General features: G+C 34.3%; 2 protein-coding genes across 2 annotated transcripts; both read left to right on the top strand.

Annotated features, from left to right (window-relative positions):
- The first annotated feature begins 22,309 nt into the window (after positions 1-22,309).
- Positions 22,310-22,729, top strand: LOC138347530 (uncharacterized). Its single transcript, XM_069295825.1, has 2 exons — positions 22,310-22,334; positions 22,410-22,729. The coding sequence occupies exons 1-2, from the start codon at positions 22,310-22,312 to the stop codon at positions 22,727-22,729; spliced, it is 345 nt and encodes a 114-aa protein (XP_069151926.1).
- Positions 22,730-22,951: 222 nt separating this feature from the next.
- On the top strand, positions 22,952-23,907 carry LOC138347529 (uncharacterized). Its single transcript, XM_069295824.1, has 2 exons — positions 22,952-23,404; positions 23,656-23,907. The coding sequence occupies exons 1-2, from the start codon at positions 22,952-22,954 to the stop codon at positions 23,905-23,907; spliced, it is 705 nt and encodes a 234-aa protein (XP_069151925.1).
- The last annotated feature ends 774 nt before the right edge of the window (positions 23,908-24,681 follow it).

Genomic DNA, 24,681 nt, shown 5'->3' with positions numbered 1-24,681 from the left:
GAGAACCCTTGAAGAATGTGTTTCCTTTAGGAAGAAGAAGAAAAAAACTTGAATGAGATTCTTGAACTAGAAAGTATAACCCTAAAATGAATAGGAGAAGTGAGGCATGTTTCCCTGAGTGTTTCAAAAATAAGACGCATTGTCTTTGTGGATTATCCTAAGATTGTGTGTATCCCCGAAAATGTGAGCACGGTGTGTATAACCCATGAATGTTCGTGTGTATTGCGCAGAATATGCATATGGTATGTATTGCCCATAAATAGAGCATTGATTTGTATTCCATGTGAATAAGGACTGGTGCACACTGCACATAAAGTGAGTTGATGTTTATTGTGTGGAACTCAGACTTGTGCATATTGCTTATACACAAAGGATGGTGCGTATTAACCAATAATAAAGTATGTGTCTGTATTGCATGGAATTCAAATTGATGTGCATTTTAGATGAATTCAAATTGGTGTGTATTGCACGAAGAAAGGATGGTGTGTATTGCCCATGAATAAAGGACTTGTGTATATTGCACAGAATTCATATTAGTGATTATCGTATATTAAGTCAACTTAGTGTGTACTACACAAAATTTACATTGGTGCATTGCACATGAACAAAGGATGATGTGTATTACCGAGGAATAAAGGATGTGTTTATTACGTAGAATTCATTTTGGTGTGTATTGCACAAAATTCATACAGGTGCATATTGCACATCAACAAAGGATGGTGCTTATTTCCCAAGAATAAAGGATGTGTGCGTGTTGCACGTTATTTAGATGGTGCGTATTACTCAAAATTCAGACATGTGTGTATTGCACATGAACAAAGGATGGTGTGTATTGCCATTGAATAAAGGATATGTGCATGTGTCACGGAATTCAGATTGGTGCGCATTTCACATGAATTAAGAGTTGGTGCTTATTACACAAAATTCAGACTGGTGCATATTGCACATGAACAAATGATGGTGTGTATTGCTCATGAATAAAAGGATCTGTGTATATTGCAAGAAATTCAGATTGGTGCGTATTGCACACCATTGGTGCGTATTTCACAGAATTTAAATTGAAGGTATTGCCTGAGCTCTTGCATTGCGAGGCAAGAATGTGAGAAACATGAGATGAAACACCAAACATATGAAGACTTTGGAGAATTTCCTTTTTCGATGTTTTATTTAAGATCTTGCATTTCTTTCCTTCCTGTGTTGAGAAAATTAAGTAGAAAAATGTTTGTTTAAAGCGGTGGTTGATTTGTTTCCTTGATGCTCTAACTATCTGACCATACTCCTGACAAAATTTCTCTATCTCTACTCCAACTCCTTGGTTTAACAACCTTTGAAGCTTCCTCTTTGTCAATTTAGGGCCTTGATATTTTTGGTACTACCAAATATCATGGTGCGACTGACGTTCCAAAGAACGATGACTTTAGAGATTATATTGTGTTTCTTCATGAATTTTCAGCGAAGATCGGAGGTGTTTTTAGTCCTTGATCAATGGCATGAAAACTCAGATACTTTACTTTTGAAAACCCACAGTATTCTTTGATATCTTCACTTTATTTTGTCAAGAGATTATATCGAAAAGACTAGAAAAATATCAAACTTATGAGTATGACACATTGGATCAATAAGACTATAAACTTAAGGAAGAAAATTCCTTTTTAAAGTAAAATGAGAAAGAGAACTTGTGTACAAGCATATGACGATTTTAATTGAACCATGACATGCACTTTGGACTTGACCCATGATCCTTATAAGTTCTTTAGTTCTCAAAATCTGAGTCACTGTAAATTGATCTGTGTGCCCTTCATGCAGAGGTGTCGAGAAATTATCATCTTTGCAAATTTCTTTCAATGATGTTTTCTCCCTTAATCTTAAGGTATCTCTAGGATTTTTACCTATAAGATCTTTTTCTTTATCGTATTATGGTGCCTATGAAGGTTTTTACCGATAAGACTCGCTCATTTTTTTTGTTTGCTCTTGATGATCAACATTATTTTTTGAGTTGATTAAAACGTAGGTTGCTAGAATAAACGGAATCACAATCTGACATCATTCTATAAAGAAATGCCTCAGTTTTCTATAAATACTGGAAGACTTTTTTGTTTTTGTGTGACCGAACCCCAAAGGGTTGCCTACGTAAACTTTCAGATGCAGGCTAAACATAGTTCAAATTTTCAATGAGAGTTTATTTTTAGACGAGATGCATTTGTTCTTTCAAACTCAAAGTTGTCGTAGTACCTTAGAAAGCGTTAAATGTAGTATCTTTTGACTGCATCCCCATTAACAATTATGCCTGTGATTTTTCCTTCCACATCAGTAAGGTGAAGGGCTTCTTTGGACAATACTTTCTTGATAATATATGGACCTTGCCAAATTGGGGAAAACTTTCCCTTTGCTTATTTTAGGTGCGGGAGAATGCCTTTTAAGAACAGTTGACCTGCTTCAAAGTGTCTAAGATTCACCTTTTTTGTATGCACGAGTTATCCTTTGTTGATAAAGCTGACCAAAACAAACAACCGTCAATCATTACTCGTGTATTAATGCAAGTTGCTCTAGTCGAGTTTTGACCCATTCAGTATCTTCAATTTCAACGTCGACATAATTTGAAGAGATGGAATTTTGACTTCCACAGGAATCAAAACCTCACTTCCATACACCAACAATTAAGTATTTGCACGAATCGAGGTACGCACTGTTGTCCAATATCCTAAAAGTGCAAAAGGCAGCTTTTCATGCCACTGTCTATTTCTTTGAACCATCCTTTTGAGAATCTATTTGATATTCTTGTTGGCTGTCTCCAAAGAATCTTTTTGAGTAGAATTGTGGTGCACAATTTTGAAATGCTCGCATACCTCCTTCATCAGATTAATATTGAGATTTGCAACAATATCTGAGATGATAGAACTTGGGATACCAAATAGACAAGTGATTGAATTAAAAATATCCACAACCGTCTTCTTAGTGATTTCTTTGAAAATGACCGCCTCCACCCATTGGTTGAAGGTATCAATTACGATCAAAATGAATCGATGCCCATTACAGGATTGTGGCTTAATAAATCCGATAACATCCAATCCCCATGCAATAAAGAGCCAAGGAGCAGCCATGTGGTGCAACTCTTAATGAGGTGAATGAATGAGATCACTATGAATTTGACATTGATGACAATTTTTCACAAAGCGAAAGCAATCCCTTTCCATGGTAAGAAAATAATACCATGCCCAGAGTATCTTTTTTGTAAAGGCATATCCGTTCATGTGTGGTCTACATAGCTGGGGTGCACTTCGCTCATGATCTTCTTGCTTTCTTTAGCATCCACACATCTCAATAAATTCATATTCGTAGTTCGTTTATATAAAAGATCCCTACTCAAAAGGAAACCATTAGCCAAATGTCTAATATTTCTTTTTTGGCTTCCATTGGCATATTCGAGTCATCTTCCTGTATTAAAAAAATTCTTGATGTCTGAATACCATGGCTCACCATCTGGTTCAGCTTCCACTGTATTACAATAGCCATGTAAGTCATGAACTTGAATATCCAATGGGGTGATGTAAGTGTTTCAAGAATATGGAAGCATTACGGCCAAAGTATCCAAGGCATCGGCCAATTCATTATGAAACCTGGGGATGTATCTATACTCGATGGACCTAAACCTTTTTAAAGATCTTCCACACATTGTCTGTATGAAATAAGCTTGAGGTCTTGAGTTTTCCATTCACCTTGAGTTTGTCGAATAAGCTTAATAGAATCTCCCAATACAATCAATTCGTGCACACCTAAATCTATTTCCATATTTAGACCCATGATGTAAGCTTCATACTCAGTCGTATTATTTGTACAAAAGAAAGAAAGTTGAGTTATTTCAGGGTAATGTTGCCCTGTGGGAGATATTACAATTGCCCCAATCCATGTATATTTTCTGTTGATTGCTCCATCAAAGTATAATTGACAGGCCTGATTTCCATATGAACCTACTTCCTCAATTGAGTTAATCTCTTCATCTGGAAAATATGTATCCAACGGTTCATAGTCATCATCGACTGGGTTGTCTGCCAAGTGGTATACCAAAGCTTGGGCTTTCATCACAGTGTGAGCGACATATATAATGTCAAATTCAATGAGCAAAATTTCCCATTTTGCGAGTCTGCCAGTTGGCATTGGCTTTAGAAAATGTACTTCAAAGGATCCATCCTTGATATGAGATAAGTTGTGTAGGTTAAGATCTAATGCCTTAACTTTTGAGATACCCAAGTTAGAGCGTAACACGTCCTTTCCAAAAGGGTGTACTTGACCTCATAACTAGTAAAGTTATTGCTCAAGTTGTTTATAGCTTGCTCCTTCCTACAATGGGTAATCCTGTTGACCTAGAACACACCCAAAGGCATTGACTGTCACTGAAAAATATATAAAGAGAGGCCTATATGGTTCGAGACCAACACGGGAGGGTTGGACAAATACTCCTTCATTTTTTCAAAAGCTTGTTGACAGTCTTCTGTCCATCTGACACCAACATATTTTTTCAAAAGATTGAAAATGGGCCCACAAATAGTTGTATGTTTTGAAATACACCTGCTGATGTAGTTCAACTTCCCAAATAGACTCATGACTTCATTTTTATTTTTCGGGGGTGGTAAATCCTAAATGGATTTTATTTTGGAAGGATCCAATTCAGTTCCCCTTCTATTGAAAACAAAAACCAAAAGTTTTCCATATGGAACTCCAAATGCACATTTCGCTAGATTAAGCTTGAGATCATATATTTGCAATCTTTCCAAGAATATGCTCTTATCTTGCATTTGATCAGCTTGTGTTTTAGACTTGATGAATATGTCGTGAAGGTATACTTCAATTTTTTATGCATCATATCATGAAACATGTTGATCATAGCTCTCATGTAAGTTGCCCCCGCATTTTAAAATCCAAATAGCATGACCCTGTATCAGTAATTCCCCCATGGAGTGGTGAAAGAAGTTTTCTCAGCATCCTCTTCATCCATTAAGATATGATGATACCCCTCATGACAGTAAACAAAAGATTGAATTTCGTGGTTTGTACAATTATCAACTAGCTTTATTCAAATCCCGATACTTAACACAAACTTTTGTGTTTCCATCCTTTTTGGCACAGAACAACATTTACCAACCATGTATTATAACGAATAACTTGGATCACATTTTAATTCAGTTGTTTCATGATTTGTTCCTTGATTTTTTAACTAATGTCCGGTTTGATTTTCCTTCTTTTCTGTAGGACGGGTGGAAAATTAGGATGAGTAGGCAACTTATGAACCACTAAATCAACCCTCAAACATGGCATTTCATCATAAGACCAAGAAACACATCTTTGTATTCAAACAATAGTTTTATTATGCCCTGTCTAATTTCTTGATTAATATGCAGACTTATTTTTATTTTCTTAACATTCTTAGTGCTTCCCAAATATATTGTCATAGTTTCACTAAGATTAGGCTTAGGTTTATGCTTAAACTATTCACGTTTCTTATTAATTTCCCAAAAAGCCTATTCTTGATAATATTCAACCTCTTGACTTGGTGATTCAAGAATAAACAACTCTTTGAAATCTAGAATTTCATTTCATTGAAATTGAAAAAAAGGATAGATGGGTTGACACTAATACAAAGTACTTTGAAATATTTGCATCACAACCCTGACAATAACAAAATACAAAAGAGTAGCAAAATAAACTACGATACTCCTTCCTTATGGAGAAAGGAGTGTCTTCCCAATTTCTTAGATCAACACATGAGCCCACGAGTTGCACATCGGCATGAATTGTACCTTTACCAATTTGGACCATATTTACTTCACAAAACAACTGACTAAGATCCTTAATAGCTTCATCAATGTCTTTAAGAGTGAATGAATCTTTCATTTCTGAACCCTGAGGTTTGATAAAATAATAAGAAATATGGTGACTTGGTTGTGCCAACACCCAATCAACCCTTTTGTGGAACTTATCCTTATCTCCATTTCTCTTGATTTTTTTGTATATTAGGCTAGAGGTGTCTTGGTTTCTTAAGAGAGTAATGGGATCACAATTATTTGCGAAAATACTCCCAAACCTTTACTGTATTGATAACTATATTTGAGCATTGTTGTTGCTACAATTGAAGTGGAAGAATATAGACATGATTTCATGATAAAGTTCTCCTTGTTTAAAGAGATCGACTGATACAACCTCAAAAGACTGGTAAATAACGAAATCACATCCCTCTTTTACCTCAACGTATGTGTTGGATTGATCTTTGTAAATATGTGAATCATCTTCCCCATGAACAATAATTTCCTAATTGTTGTTTTCAAATTTGACAACTTAATATAGAGTTGATGGGACGGCCAAAGCCATGTGGATCCATGGCCTTCCTAGTAGAAAATTGTAAGATATTTCCATATCCATTACTTGGAACACAATCAAAAAGTCCACTGGACCAATTGTCATGCTTAACTTGATTTCACCAACGGTATCCCTCCTTGAGCCGTCATAAGCTTGCACAAACACATTACTGTGGCGAATTCTATCGAGGTTAACTTTCAAGCTTTCCACCGTAGAAAGAGAACATATATCTACCTCTGATCCTCCATCTATCATAACCCTCTTTACATAGTAACCTACACATTTCACTGTAAGAAGCAAAGCTCTATTGTGTCAAGCTCCCTCCTTGGGAAACTCCCAATTAGTGAAAGTGATGGTGTTTGTCTCAAAAATGTGATTGACCATTTTCTCCAATTGATTTACTATGGTATGTTTTGGAACATGTGATTCATTAAAAACCTTATTCAACACACAACGATGTTATTCTATGTGAAAAAGTAGAGACTTTAGTGAAATCTGAGCAGGGGTCTTCTTAAATGGTTCCACAACAATGTAAAATGTGGAGCTTTAAGATTTTTTAGAAATTCTTCATCTTCTTCCTGAGTAATTGCTTTCTTTAGTGGTACTTGGATATTTTGAGTCATCTTCCCTTTTATTAATTCTTTTGGAGAATAATATCTTCTGGAATGTGTCAAATCTCTTGCTTCATCACTTCTTTAATAATATCCTTTCCTCGATAAACCGCTTCGATTTTGTTATAGTTCCAAGGGACAACTTTTGAATCAGTTATCGGAAGATGTTGGATGGGCTTAACAAGGTTAGGCTCTTTCAACTTGGTCAAGAAAATTTTGGTCCTGTTATGTTAATGAAAAACCATTTGATAGATACAACTTTGACATAGCCACTCGAACTTCAATCCCCTTACAAACCCATGGATGCACAAGACTTTGGTGTCAAGATTGAAACCTTCCACACTGAGAAATGCAGCTGTTTCTAAACTCTTTATCAACTTGTCTTCTTCTCAAATATTCCTAAACAACTTATGCATTTTGCCTAAGGGTTTGTACTCTTGATCATCACATATCATACCCACTAAGTTGTTTTGAGCTGGAAGTTTTTTATTGTTCACATTGAGAGTTTTTTTTATCATCGATAACAATGACAACTCCATGATCGATTAGCTTATGTATCGCCCCCTTCATGGTCCAAAAATTATCAGTGTTGTGTCGTAGGGCCCAGAATTGTACTCACATCTTGCATTGGCTTTAAACATGGAGCGATACACTCAATCAGTCCTATCTTTATCAACTTTTAAAGCAATTTGGAGTAAGACTCTCCCAATGGAGGCTATTTCTTTTTCTATGCTTGCTCTTGAGTATAATTTTTCATAGGAGGAAGGTTGTAAGGCACCTTATAGGGCGGTCATTGCGGGTGAAGGTTTTTTTGAATTTGTCCCAAAAAAGAGGGTGACTAGGAGGATGCACATATGATTGAGCATGAAAGATAGTGTATAGATATGGAGGTACCGGATATTGAAGGTCATAAGGGTAGTAATGCTGAGGATAGATGGGTTTTCCCTTAACTTGTGGGTAAGGAGAATTAGAATTCCGTTAAAGACTCCTGAACTCGATGCCAGCGAAGCAATTTCCTCTTTTCTCTTACGATTTTCAAAAATTATTGAACCACGTTGAATGGCGTATGTGGTAGCTTTGATTGTTATCTGTCTCACGATCGTTCCTTTTTTGAGACCACTTTCGACCATTTCCTCAATTTTTATTGTTGTGTGAAATAGTATTCCCATTGCGACTGTGAGGTGGTGGAAGTAGTTAGGATCTTGAGACTCGAAGAAGATATCAATCAATTCTTACTCATTTAACGGTGGCTTAACACAAGCTTCTTGTTCCCTCCATTTTATAGCATACCCTCCGAAGCTTTCGCTTGACTTCTTTCTCATATTTGAGAGTGTATTGTGATCCGGCATAATATCGACATTGTACTCAAATTGTCTAAAAAAATCTTGAGCCATATCATCCCATATGTACTAATGGGTGATCTATAGGTCTATAAGCAATTTTGAAGAGACACTAGTTCGACTCTCACCATAATAAGCCATGAATAATTCTTCTTTAATCCCTACACCCCGAAGTTGGTTGCAGTATCTCTTAAGGTGTGCAATGGGATCATCGTACCCATCATACTTATCAAACTTAGGATTTTTGAACCCAGGTGGCAGGTGGAAATTTGTTAACACACACAAGTCTTTGAACGCGACACTTTTGTTCCCTTCTAACCCTTGCATGCTCTTCATTTGTTGCTCGATGCTTTTCATTTTTTCAACATTTCATCTTGCTCTAAGCCTTGAGTGGGCTTCTCACATCAATGGGGGAGCCAAATTATACAGTGCCTCCAAATGCTATCCCAGGAGTATAGTATTACTCTGGACGAGTGGTGAATTATCCCTCTTGAGTTGCTCTCTGCGTCACAGTTGGTTGTGGGAAAGTGTAGACTGGTGCAACTGTTGTCACAGTGAGATTATTCCTTAATAACATGACTTTACGGCGTGTTGTTTATCGCCTATCCCCACAATTACCAAATGGACCATACCCTGAAGGGAAGAATTGGTCTGATATTAGGACCTAATAAGATGAACATTGGATACTAGTAATCTCGGGAAAACCAGGAATAGTCATTGGTGGTTCTTGTCCATTGGCACAGGCTTGCCACAACTGTGTAATAATATGTCTCAATGTCCGATTTTCTTCAACTGTGGTTGTTTCTCTTGTCGTTGAATCAATTGTAGTATCCATTGAATTTGCCATAGTTTCAGTATTGGTTGTCATAGACACTCTTCCCTTTTTTTTTAGTTGAACGACCCTTGAGGTTGGTCAGGGGCTTAGCAACACCCCAGGCCTTAATGTTTATAAAAGTAAAAGTACATGAAGGGGGACTTAATACCTTACCTTCTATCACATGGTTGTTAAATTGACTTATCTTCTAAGATTAGTCAATTTAACACTTCTACAATTTGATGCAAACTTTAGAAATAAAGCCTAGAGAGGACTCCTCCCTTTACACAATATTCTATGAAAGCATAAATAAGGGAGACTCTCCCTTTATAATATTATAAACAAGGTAAAACAAATCTACTAACTACAATTAGCTAATGAAATGTTCAAATGTCACTTGATGATTTATCAATCATTTTTATGGAGGAAACTTGATTCTCTTTATCTTTCTTCTTCTAAAATTTTGTATGCCCATCTTCTCCAATATGTAATTGCCTCGAATTACTGCCATTAGTTGTTGTGAGGTGTAGAAGTGTTGAGGGATATCCATAGTGTGACTCCACTTTGCCAATGAGTCATCAGTATTATTTGATTCCCTGTATATATGTTTGCAATGAAAATGATCCAGTTTGTTCCTTATTTGTAAGATCTGCTTGACATATTGCTGGCATCTCCAAGGTGTGTTAGCAGTATTGTTGATCCAATTGCATATTAGTGATGAATCCACCTCCAACTCAATTCGTTTGTATCCATGTTGTTGACACCATTCCAGCCCATATAATGCTGCCTTTAGCTCTCATTAATAGACTGCAGATTCTTCCATTGCAAAAGTTGGCTTCTGATGTTAGTATGGATTTGTGTTATGCCCACTTTAACTGCATAATGTTTCCATATATAATTGGCAAAGTTGCCAGTGATCAAGATGTGATTAATGTCATCTTTTCCTTTCTTAAAATAACAATAACAATCTTCAGCAATTCTTCCAAATTTCTGCAGGCTATCATTAGTTGGTAATTTACACCTCAAAGCGCTCCATAAAAAGAAAGCAATTTTGAAATGTATCTGTTTATGCCAAATAATAGTATTAATAGGATAAGGAATCTGTTTCTTTCTAATAATTTCCCAAGCTGAGCTAATAGAAAATCTTCCATTCTCCTCAGGTGTCCATATAGCAGTATCATCAACACCTTCTTCATAATCAAAACTTGTTTGCAAGATATGAGGAATCAGCATATGAGGCACATGTTGTCTAATATACCTTTCATTCCATTGACCATCTATGAAGAAATCAGCCAGCCTACTATTATTCAAACTAGAAATATCGTCACAATGATTGGCAATAGTTCCAATATCTAACCAATTATCCCACCAGAAATAAGTAGAACCTGACTTAATCTGCCATTTAATAAGAGATTCCACTTCATTTCTATTTTTGGTTAAGTATCTCCACATCAAAGAATCTCCAGTATCATACTTCTTGGCCACTGGTTTAGCTCTTTGACAGTACTTAGACATTAAGAAATTGCTCCACAAAGACTTCTTTGTTCTAAATTCCCACCACTGTTTATATTGAAAAGCTTTACAAACATCATCTAACAGCCTAACTCCAATACCCCCTTCAACAGTTGGATAAGCCAAAGTTTCCCATGAGGCCCAATGATACTTCTTTCCATCTTTGTCCATACCCCAGAAAAAATCAGCCATTAATCTTTTAATGTGTTTAAGAGTAGACTTTGGAGAAGAAATAGCAGCAAGGGTGTGAATTGGAATAGATTGCAATACATGTTTAATAAGAGTGACTTTGCCCCCAAAATTGAGAATCTTAGATTGCCAGCCTGAAATTTTCCTGATCACTTTATCTACTACATCTGAGAAGTAAATAATCCTTTGACCACCAATGTATAAAGGACACCCTAAGTAATTAATAGGGCTGCTCTTCTTGCCAAAACCAGTAACCATTTTGATATCCTCAATAATAGTATTACTAGTCTTAGATGTAACCATAAAAAACTCTTTTCCTTATTGACTTTCTGATCAGAAACACTTTCATATTCCTCAATAATCTTCATGATAAGCTGTAAAGATCTTATATTGGTAGAAGTAAAAATAATAATATCATCAGCAAAGCTAAGATGATTAATCTGAGGTCCTCTACTTTCCATATTAAAACCTTTATACTGATGATTTTGATAAAGAAGATTCAGATGTCTTGCAAACACTTCAGCCCCTAGAACAAAAAGAGCTGGAGATAGAGGGTCTCCTTGCTTCAGACCCCTAGTAGAATGGAAGAAACCATGCCTTTTCCCATTGATCATAATATAATACCAATTGTTACTCATAATTCTCCAAGCTCTATCAATGAATAGCTCACTAAACCCCATTTTTCTTAAGACTATACAAGTATAAGCCCATGAAACTCTATCATAGGCTTTGACCATGTCCAGCTTGATAACAACATTCATCCCTTCTTTAGGCAATTTAATTCCATGGATAACTTCTTGAGCCAGCATAATGTTTTCAGAAACGCTCCTTCCTCTAACAAAGCCAGACTGATTTTCAAAAACAATATCAAGTAATATGACAACCAATCTAGTGCTGAGAATTTTTGAAATTATCTTATTAGTGAAATTACTAAGACTGATTGGTCTGTAATCTTTCAACTTGTTTGGATGATCAATTTTAGGTAGCAAAACTAAACAAGCATGAGTCATATGCCTTGGCATAATATTACCATTAAAGAAAGAAGTTACAGCAGCCATAAGATCTTCTTTAATAATATCAAAACACTCTTGATAAAACTTCCCACCAATACCATCAGGTCCAGGAGCTGAATTAGGATTCATACTCATTATGATCCTTCTCAGCTCATCTTCACTAGGCATTCTATCCAAATCTGAATTCTGATCATGTGAAATCATATTAGGAATACATTCTAGCAACTCCTCTTGAATTCTTTCAGATTTCCCAGTGAAGATTTGTTGAAAATACTCACAGGCTGCATTGGCTATATTATCCTCACCTTGAATCCAACCACCTTGATCATTCATTAGTTTAGAAATAACCATTTTTTTTCTTCTTCCTATAATCAGAGCATGAAAGTATTTGGTATTAGCATCCCCTTTTTTTAACCACTGTAATTGAGTTTTTTGTTGGAGAATTGAATATTCAAGTTTAAAATACTTAATATATTGAGCATTAACACCTTTCAGCTTTTCTCTATTTTCATTACTGTTATCTCTAATAATATCTTCTTCAGCCTTTTGCACAACTTCCTCATAATATTTAACCTTTTCAAATACATCACCATATTCCTTCCTTGACCAACACCTTAAAGTCTGAGTTAATCTCCTTAATTTTGTATGTAGAATCCACATTGGATCACCACTCACCTTCCTTTTCCAACATTTTTCCATTGTTGCTAAAAAGGAATCATTCTCAGTCTAAAAATTGAGAAATTTGAAGTACTTAATAACAAATATCTGATTATTACTCATTTCAAACAATAAAGGAGAGTGATCTGATCCCACTGAAGGAAGATGAGTAATGTGACTTTGAGGCATCCTATCTAACCATTTGTCATTCACCATACCCCTATCCAACCTTTTCTAAATCCTAGCACCATCTTTCCTGTGGCTGCACCATGTATAATTCTGACCATTATACCCCATATCAACTAAACCACATGCTTCAATAATACTAATAAACTCAAGACTTTTATTGATATTGTACTGTCTTCCTCCAAATTTTTCTTGAGTGGACGAGATAACATTAAAATCTCCAATAGTACACCAAGGATAGCTAGTTGCAGACCATTTAAACATAATTTCCCAAAGAGGCTTCCTCAATTGATCTTTACACTTAGCATAGACAAAGGTCATAAGAAATTTTTCACTACACTCCTCATGACTGATTTCACAAGTAATATTCTGTTTAGAACTTTCCACAATGTTACAACACACCTCATTTGTCCAAAATAACCAAATTTTATTATTTGGATTACTGTGACTATACTTCATTAGCATCTGCAATCTTTAAGAGTCTATTTGGGAAGGATTAGAAAATGGTTCTAAAATAGCAATCAAAGATAAATTGTGAAGCTTCCTAAGATTAATCAACCTTTCCAGGGCACCAAAGGTATTGATGCTCCTAGCATTCCAACAAATTAATTTGATCATCAAACTCCTCTACTCCTTGCCCTTGTATTAGGTTTACTAATACTAGTATGTTTACTTTGTTTTACAGTTTTTCTACCCCTTGGAGAAATTCCTTGTTTACCAGTAAATAAGGGGTGTTCTTCTAGTTCACGACAAACCAACCACCAAAAGCTTACTAAAGTTGAAGTGAGATGAACAAATTCATTAGGGATAGACAATTTTTTAAATGAATCACACATTTGTTAATCACATAGTAACATAGGTTCAGAAGGCCATTGTCTCATCCCTTGTTTGCTTTGCTTATTGTCCTCTTTTTTTTTGGAAGAAGGAGAAGTTTTGAAAGAGAAATTCTGATCGGACACTTTGGAGGTTTCCTACATGTCATGTTGCCGCATGAATAAGATCATTATGTAGTTCAGAAATTCAGACAACTCAACAAGATTAATTAGGAATAGCAAGAAAGAAAACCCTTTCATTCATTTTCAAAAAACTTCAAATTGAACGACAAAACTAATGGTTTTAAACACAACCCAGATCAACATAATATCCTTGAATACCAATTTTTAGATTAAAACACCAAGTCTATCAAGAAAACAAAATGAATAAAAAACTAAACTTCTCTTCAATCTTCATTACTTTCCTGGGCTTTCTTTTTCCTCCCAAAGTCTGTTACATATTTAGCAACACCTTTTGCAGATGGGGGACAACGGTTAGTGCTTGATCAACCATTTCTTTATCATTCATATGACGATGATTTTTAATAACATATAAGCTTTGCTCTGTCAATTCTTGAATTTGATGTATAGCCTTTCCCATGATTTGATGACAGTCATTTAACCGAGCTGATGATCACCAAGCCTGTTTCTCAAGAGGACCTCTCTCCATTATGCTGCTTCAAGTTGATGGCGAAGTGTTTTTCTCTCAATGACCATCTATCTTTGACCCTTTTCAATATCAACACAATAGCTTATTTTTCTTTTACATTCTTCTAAATGGTGCATCCAACATGACCTTTCTTTCTCGAATTTCTCCTTCTGCCACTTAAGTTCTCCCTTTTGATAGTGCACGACTTATTCGGATGCCACTAAGTCCCTCTTCAGTCGAGTTATCTCAAAACTCTGCTCCTTTTTTATGTGTCATGCCAAGTCGATTCTAATATTCAATTCTTTCTCTAACTGGGCTAATCTTCCCGCGCTTTCTTCAATTCTTCTTCCATATCTTGCAACTCTAACTAGTGATTTCTTCCTCTTTGGACCTGAACTTGTTGCTCGACAATGGTTGCTTTGGCCTTCTCCAACTCTTTTTCCAAGTGTCTTATAATGTGTTGATCTCTTTTTCTTCTTCTGGATCCTTCGGGAGTTTCACCAAATGACATTAGATCACAAAACCACGATAGGTACCCAGGAACAACCTTTCCTTTATCTTGCTCCAAAACCCATTTCACATAGGTCGGAAAATATAATCCCGTACCAAATCTTTATAATATCTTTTCTATTATAGGCAAAACCTGGTGAAGTGTCATATGCAAACCTTGCAATTTCTTGAACTCTGGCCAGCTGACGCATAACCCGAAGAGGGGTATAGGGTTGAATATCTTTAAGACCAATTAACAAAATAAATGAGATACCAATAGACATGCCAATGATATCCTTAGTTGGAACCAGTAATAATTCCACACTATTTCATCAGATGTGATTACCAAAAAATTGTCTTCACATGCTATGATTCCTTTTGGAAAATCAATTTTGGCTTGTCTTTCCTTATGGAGAAAACGTAATTACACCAGTCTAGGGTAAACCTTGGGGTAAAATCATGGTGATAAAGGTGTTCCAACATCCATATTTGGAGCAAAATATTACATCCTTCAAAGTACATTTCTCCACTTAAACATTTATTCAATGCACGAAACATATCTGCCAGGATCATGAATATAATAATTGAACTTTCTATCATAGTCAACGCCTTCACCTCACTAGCCAAACGAATTTCAATATCCTTTTCCCGTTTGGGGAAAACAATGAGCCCTAAAAATGCGACCATTAATGCGAAATATCATGTTGCCTTCCAAGCTTCATCACCCCGTTGGTTGCTCAACAGGTTCCAATAGTTTTTCAATCCATCCTTTTGGCCTACCTCTAGTATAGAAAGTCCAATGAGACACACCCATTTTTCAAACTCTCTTTTTCTATTTGATTGATCGTGAGGAGTTCAAAGAACTTTTTGGCATCAACATGTTTTGGAATTATAAGTATTTTATTCTGTATTTCATCACCTCGAACACTAGACCCCTTGCCCATGAAGACGTCAATTTCTTCCAAAGTTGGTGTCATTATAAAGTTAGAAAATTTTAAATAAAGTTTTTTTATCCCAAAAAAGAATCAATGCCTCGATTACATCCCTTCTAGGGTCAATCTCTATTATATGCACTAGATTCCCAAATGTTCCTTTACTCCCTTTTTCTCATGACTCCCCATGTTTGTCCACTATTTCCATAAATCTTTCAATATAGTGTAAACCATCATGAACTTTGGAATTCCTTCGCTTCTAGGACTTTTTTAACTATGTCCTTTAGTCGAAGTTGCCATTTGTACCTAAGAATCCAATTAATGTTTTATGACAAACTCTAACTAAGGAAGGAAAGATAAGAAAAAAAATGTTTTTGAAAATTAATAAAAATAAAAAAAATAAACACACATTTTTACAAACACCAACTCGAGAGGAGATGCCTAAGTATATCTCTTTAGTGAGAATTAGGCATGCATAGTTCATAAAAAACATGCCCCTTAGATGAATACACCTTTATTTTGATTTTTTTCTTATATATATATAAAAAAAATTCACAAGATATTTTGAAGCTTGTCAACAATGTACAGGCATTCTGAACCAATTATTTTCACATAGCACATAAAATAAACATTTTGGTCTAGAACGGGTATATATCTTATTTTTTTCTAGGCCAAATGCACATGATGCGAAAAACACATCAGAGACAATTTTTCTAGGATTAGCATTTATGAGAGATGTCTAAACTGGCTTACTCTCAAGCGGATAGATCGAGCGGGGAAGGGCCAGTATACTGGTAGCAGACTTATTTCGGCTTAACTGGTGGTCCAAAACCGCCAAACAAGTGTGACAATCTAAAATAAGGAGCGTAACCGCACACTGACTGATCCTAGATAGAAGTCTTGTGGAGCGTATCCTCACACAGTGTATAAAAAATTTCCAGAGACTTAGATGGTGTGCAAGAGAATAAAATACAATATCAAAACAATGAATTACTAAAATAACACAACTAGTCAACAAACATAAAATTTATCCAAATAAAAAAAATATCCAAAAAGAGTCTATGGGCAAAGCTCGAATTCTAAACAAGCGGAGTCGCCATATCTGTCACACCTCTTCCATTTTTATTTTACAATTATTGAGGATATGACTTGTTAAAAAAATAACATACTTTTATATACGCCACTTGCAATTGAGTTTTTTAGGTATCCCAAGTCACCCAGTAATTTCTAAATCAATATAAAAATCTCTTTATTTTTAGTCTACGAAACACGCAGATTTGGTACGGAATTCTATTTACCAGAGGGAAGGTATGAGGCATCTTCTGAGTCCCGTGGTTCTAGCACGATCGCTTTATTAACTTATATATGGCCAAAAATATTTTTTGGATAAAAGGGGAAATTTTGTATTAATTATTATTTTTTTCAAAAAAATTGATTGGCTAAGGAGCGTAACCGCATAGAAGACCTTATTTTTTCTTTTTTAGAAAGCGAATACACATCAAGAATCATAACCGAACATATAGTGGTATTTGAAGTTTTATTTTTCCAAAAAAAACAACTGATAATTAATTACTCAAATTTTTATCCATTAATGACAAAAATGACTAAATAAATATATTGCAACATATAGACAAGAAAATAATTCTCTTTAGCTATTAATATTTTTTTAATCAAAAGAAACAAATAACCATTCAACTATTACTACTTGACAATAGCAATAAAACAAACAGAGAATTCTTTTACAAAATAATAATTAAACCCCCTTTTAAAACTAGTGTTATTCATTTTTTTAAATTATTGATCAAATTTAAAAAATAACAAATTTAGTAAAAAAATTATTTTATTCCCAAAGACCACATTGACTTATTTGAAGGAAGATTGCAAAAAATAACAAATGTTATCTAATTGTTAGATTATTAAGTCATATTAGACAAATTTGTATTTTTATTATAATAGTCATTTCATATATTTATTTAAGAGAAATAACCAGATTTACACTTTTTCGTAGATATACCAAGATTTAACCTTTTTTTTGCCTAAAAAAACTAGATTTACATTTTTATAGATATAACACGATTTACATTTTTTTTGCAGAAATAACTAGATTTACACTTTTGCAGAAATGACCGGATTTTTATTTTTATTTTTGTTTTTTTTAAAATGACCAGACTAATCCTTTTTGTAAAAATTGAAAGTTTTACATTTTTTATTTTATTTTAAAGTTCTTTTATTCTTTTAAAAATGACCAGAACCTAAAAAATTGTGATTGTTATATTGTTTCGTTCATTTTTTTGGAAAAAACTTGAGTCTACTTGATAATGAAGAGGTAAAATTTAAAATAAACACGATTAACAATATATATGTACATAATAATAAACATAACCTTATAAGAATCACTATAGACTAAGCCAACTAAAAAAATACAAACTAAATAACATAGTAGTAAACATAATCACATAAGAATGAAAATACACTAAATAAGAAAACAATTTAATACCAACAACTTTATCAAAACATAAAAGAAAATATTTTAATTAAAAATTTATTGTGAAATGTAAAAAGAAATATCGAAACTTGATGACAAGCAAAAATGTGGAAGCAGACTTATTTGAATTTCAAAGACCACCATTGATGAAATACTTTTTTAAAGAAGAAGAAATTTCTTATGTTCTTTTTTTCTAGCAATTTTCGTTCTTTTTTTTTCTCCCTCTCATTTTTTGTCCCCTCCAAATGAAAGAAGAAGTGATTTAAATAGGTGTTTACCATTAAACCCCCAACTCTTCTAGAAAACTTAAGAGTCAATGCATGCATTGGACTCTTTGTTTTCCTAAGGTGCCAGCTAAGATAGCTAAAATATTTTTTTAATTTCTGATTAATTAAATGACTCTTTTGCCCTTTTGCATGACCCATTTACTTTATTCATTATTCGAATAATAGTTATGTAGGTAATCAGAAAATAATAGGCTCAAATGTCATTTAGATGACCCATTTTTTTTATTTATTGATTGAATAATAGCTAATTGATCATCAGAAAAATTCTAAATATAAACCCAAAATATCATTTAGATGACCCATTTCTTTTATTCATTCATTGAATAATGGCTAATGGGTCATCTGAACAATTCTAAAATAGGCACAAAATGTTGGCCCATTTCATCAAGACCTAAACAAATTGACCCACTAACACAAAACTAAACATCTAAACTATTTTAATGATCAAAAACAACAAAATAAGGCAGAAAAAAAATAAACATAAACATAAAATGAAATAAATAATTATAAAATAATAATACTTCAAGCAATGACATCAACATGATAAATTTAAAGAACATTAATAAAAGAAATACAAAATCCGACACCAAACGACTTATATGGTCAAACAAAAAACGATAAGCACAGATTCAGATAGTGATTCAGAGGAGGGGGGATTGACATAAATTTCAGGTAAATGAAGGTTGCCAGAAAACTTTTCCCGAAATTTTTCAATGGAATTTGGACTTAAAATTTATATCGAATGATAGTCCATGAAGAATTCTGTTCATTTATGTAATCGTTTTGGGATGGGGATGATCAATAATTCATAAATCTAAGGAAAAAAATGAAGATTAACATTTGGTTTTCCTTAGATCTATAGAGTTTGGCTATAGATATGGATAAAATGTGTCACGACCAGAATCTAGACCCCAGATAAGACCAGCTTCGTTGACCTCTCTAAGGTTGTAGACAAGTCTACATATGTCATCATTACTTCAACTAGATTAATTTTAGCGAAAGATTTGAACTTTTAGTTTTCTTATTTAATGAGAAACACATTATACTTAAAATCACAGATATTCATAAATCAACCATCAAATATAGAAATACTCAATATAAGAAGAAGTTCCTAATTGTATTAAATGTATCCTTGCCAAAACGGCACCAAAACAAAATCTGAAATGAAAGGGGAAATGAAACACTAGTGGAACATACTCCACTAACTCAAACCTATATCTAAGCTAGAATATAATTGGCCAGCTTCCTCGAAAGCATGAGGGCCTACAATGATCCATGTCCGAATATCTGCAGCGTTGTATCGTAACCTCTAGCGTCCGCCTGTGCCTACACTTAAAAGTATAGAGTTGTATGCGATTAGTACTCACTTAAACTAAGTGTGGGTATATGAAAGCACACACAAAAGACTTGCATGATTAAGAAGAGCTCTCTCCTAATGATATGAATTATGGAAAGTCAAGTCATTGGACATGCCAAATTTAGATTAGGAAAGTCAGTGGACTTGCCAAATTTAGATTAGGAAAGTCATTCCATGAGCGTAACATGCATCATCATACTTATCATTTTACAAGAAGCACATAACATATTGCACATATCATATCACATTATTCATATAATTCTTTAATATTCTACGAGACCTTGGAATCATGGACTTTACCTTAGAACTTCCCAAAATGAGGGCTCAACATATGGGACCTCAACTAGGGAGCCTTCTTTAATAAACACAGAGTATGTTTCGTTCATTCATGCGTACTTCATTTTCATTCTTTCATATACTAGTGCAGCCACCAGTCATACCTAGGATGCAGTTTAAGACACTCATTGGGTTCGTTGTGCAATAACGAAGAATAACATTGTTTTTACTTAAGTCTAACTCACCTCTTGATTATCCCATCATAACACCTTGGTATCGTTCCTTTATTATGTGCATTCGTTGAGGCTAGCCTCATTCTTTAATTGGGAACTTTAAACATAGCCAACATATATCATGTGAGCATCATGACATAAATTTTGTAATATCCACACCGAAAAGTGGTGGAATCACCGACAAAACGAACCAAAACATGCTAGCGTATATAGGGAATTGAACCCTGCTAGATCCCTATATTCATAGTATAGGTTCAAAGTAGGAGATATAAGGATACTCATGAGAGTTACGTGAACCTCCGCCCTACCCAAAGTAAGGCATCACCGCTAATAGGTAGTCTATCGATGCTCAGTATAATGTTCTATTTACATTCATCTCATACATCATGGAAGCTGACATATAACATAAGAACATCATAGCTCATTAGATTATTTCTCATCTTATCATTAGTATTAAGAATTCATTAACTTCAATACATTCATTAGAGTGTTTATAGAGACTGGTCTCTTTGTTAGTATTACATTGTCATAGGTGAATACGGTTTGGTAACATTTATTTACGCTCATTTGAGATTGTTGTCATCTTTTACATTAGCCTCTTATCATATTGTCACCTCATTCATTAACTTTAACGCATTTGCTTTTCATAATTACTCACCCGTTCACGTGAATGTTAATTTCATCATATGCCAATGCACTTGGCCATTTAATGTGTTTCACGCTCTTAATTGACCCTTCTAGAGTTACATCATTTATCACATAAATCATAGGTTCACTTACTTTTAGACGTATGCTAGACTTATGAGTCCACGCATACAAGCCATGAGGCTTCATTCATAGTTTGTCTAAGCGATTCATGTTTACCCAATATCATGTGGTACAAGACCTATGCATCTTGTAGATATGCCAAGATATTTATTTTAATCTTTAGAGTCAACATTTATTAAAAATTTACTTACGTATTACTTATGTGTCAATACGGAATTGGGAAAGGAAAGTCGATTTTGAATCCCTTGGACAACACTTAATCTTATTTTAAACTTGATAATTGCATTTTTTAGATTTGTGGGACTCTAGTTCGATCCCCATCAACCCCATAATATTTCATTAATTTTTCTCCTCTCTTTTTTCTTTTATGTCAAGGAAGTTGTGGGTTCAATCCCCCATAAGTTCATTACTTTTCTTTTAAATCTCTTAACTTTATCACATATCGAAGAGGTTGTGGGTTCGATCCCCACTCTCCACATTTATTTTCTCCTTTATTTTTCTCCTAACTCTCTCATCCATTCAAGAGCTTGGGGGTTCATTTCCCACTCTCCATTTTTTATTTTATCCATTAATTTTTCTCTTTACTCTCTTGTTTAACCGATATGTTGTGGCTTCGAATCCCACCCCTCTCATTTCTTTATATTCATTTTAAATTTGGAGACTCGACTAAGGGCACTCGGGTTTGAATCCCCTGTGCCTTAATCCTTTTTATGTTAATTAATTAAAATATGCCTTAGTGAAATATTTTCATATTCAGTCAAGGTCACCCAAGTTTGATTCCCCTTAACCCCATTTCCTCATTTATTTGTTTAATGATTTTTTTGTGAGGTCTCGAGTTCAATCACTAGCGACCTCACCTATTTCATATTCATTTAAAATTTCAGATTTGTTCATCATTGTTTGGCCGAAACCAAGCTTATAAAATTCTGGAAATTTGGTCATGTCTTTCAACTCCTTTTTATCAACATTTATACATTAGTTCTTAGGTTAATTCTGGATCATTTAGTATGTTTTTAAGTATAGTTACGTAGTTACATTTAGCTAAGAGTTATTCCACTCCAATCAACCATATTACACCTCATATGAACATGATCTATACAAGATTGTGCACATCAAATACAACCATAAAACATGTCATTTTCGATCTTCAAACCAACATTATATGTCACGTCTTACATATTGCACACACATAATTTTTCACATAATTTCGGAAGACTTGAATTATCAGTCATACAATTCCGAGCAAAGTTTCATGAATATATTCATCACAAACATCACATTACACGCCTAATCTACAAGCTAACATACCAACCTAAGATAATTGGAAGCTAGTGACAGGGAACATTTAATGGGGAACAACCCTAGTTTTCAGAGTAGATTCATATGAGACATTGACTTTGATATTGATGTTGACATTGATGTTGACATTTACATGGACCTTTGAGTAGATGTTGATGTTCACGTCCATATTTACGTCGATGTTGAAGTTCACATTCACGTTCACGTTAACGTTCATGTTGACATTGATGGTCATGTTGATGTTCACACTGATTTACCAGTTGACATTCATATTAATGTTCCTCTTGATGTTCATATATATCTTCATGTTTACATTTACATTAACGTTAACGTTGACATTCAGGTTTATGTTGAAATTCACACTGATGTTCCCATTGATGTTAATGTTGAAGTTCATGTTCACGTGGACATTTATACTAACATTTATATTTATATTGACGTTGATGTTCACGTTGATGTTTATGGGTAAGTTTACATTGACGTTAGCTTTATATTGACGTTCATGTTCATATAACGTTGATATTGACGTGGATGGTTATACTAAGGTTAAACTTCACGTTCACATTGATGTTCATTTTTACATTTACGTTTGCGTTGATGGTGACAATCACATTCGCATTTGCCAACACGTTGACGTGTACATGGACGTTGACATTGACATTAACGTTCATGCTAATAGACTTTTTCACTAATGTCGACGTTCACTTTAAGGGTTCACGCTTACATTTATGTTTACGTTAATATTTACTCTGACGATCACATTGATGTTGATATTTATGTTGACGTTGGTGTACACATTGACGTTCACATTTACATTGACATTGACGTTGATGTTGACATTAAAATTGATGTTGATGTTGACATTCACATGAACATAGATATTGACATAGAAGTTGACATTCATGTTGATGTTGACATTTATGTTGGCGTAAACATTCACGGTGACCTTCATATTGAAGCTCATTTGTATGTTTACATTTATGTTTATGTTGATATTGATTGTCACATTCGCATTTACCATCACATTGTCGTTTATGTGGACATTGACATTGACGTTCATACTGACATTGAAATTCACATTGACGTTCATATTTACATTCCTGTTCACGTTAGCGTTTACACTGACGTTGATGTTTACATTGACGTACATTTTTACTTTGACCTTTACGTTTAGGTTTACATTTATATTGAGGATCAGGTTTGAGTTTACCAACTAGTGGGCATTGACGTTTATATTGACATTAACATTAACGTTCATGCTGACATTGACACATATGTTGATGCCATCGTTGACTTTAAAGTTCAGATTAAAGTTTAGTTTGACATTGATGTTCTTGTTGATGTTGACGTTTACGTTCACATTTACTTTGACGATCACGTTAACATTGACGTTAGTCAACACATGACATTTACATTAACATTGACATTTACGTTGATGTTGATGTTCACGTTAACATTGATATTAACGTTCATAATGAGATAGACGTTGACATGGACATTGACAATGATGTGTACATTCACGTTCACATTAACATTCACATTGACGTTCACGTTGAAGTTCAGATTGATGTTCATGTTGACATTTACATTCACGTTAAAGTTCATGTTAAAATTCATGTTGACATTCATGTTTACGTTGATGTTTAGATTAAAGTTAACATTGACGTCACATTGTTGTTGACGTTCACATTGACATGTACAATGATGTTTATGTTTAAGTTGATGCTGATGTTGACACTGACATTAACTTTCATATTCATGTTCACGTTGATGATCATGTTGACGTCCACGTTATCATTGACATTTTTGTTCACGTATACATTCTCGTTTATACGTTCACATTGACGTTCATGTTAATGTTTATTTTCACATAGACGTTAACGTTGACATTGATATCGACGTTCACATTAATGTTCACACTGACATTTACATTGATGTTCACATTAATATTTATGTGTATGTTGATGTTGACTTTCTCATTTACGATGACATTAAAGTTGACACTACACCATTGTAGGCCTCGGCCACCCCAATAAAATTTAGCCTAAACTAGCAAGTGTAACCTTTGATAAAAGGCTACACTTTTGGACATTATGCAACATTTTTCGAGTGGTAGCCAAAAGAAGCGTAACCTTAGATTTTAGGAAACACATGTAAGGCAACACTTTTCGAGGGGTAACTAAATGTAAGCGTAACCTTAGAGTTTTCAAGTTTTGCCTTATCAACTAAAATTAAAATCTTATCCTAAAAGGGAAATTTGTCAGGCTTTGATATACCTCGTATAGCAACATTTCTATTTCATATAACTACACTTTCAAGGATTTCCTTTTCTTCATTATTGCCCACAAGTTTAAAGGGTTGCCTTTCCTATCTAATATATGACAATGCTTTCAAAGTGTTGTCTTTTCTATCTAGGGTATG

This window comes from Solanum lycopersicum, chromosome 3 (assembly GCF_036512215.1).
Source record: "Solanum lycopersicum chromosome 3, SLM_r2.1".
NCBI lineage: Eukaryota > Viridiplantae > Streptophyta > Magnoliopsida > Solanales > Solanaceae > Solanum > Solanum lycopersicum.
This window is presented reverse-complemented; position numbering and strand designations above follow the sequence as displayed.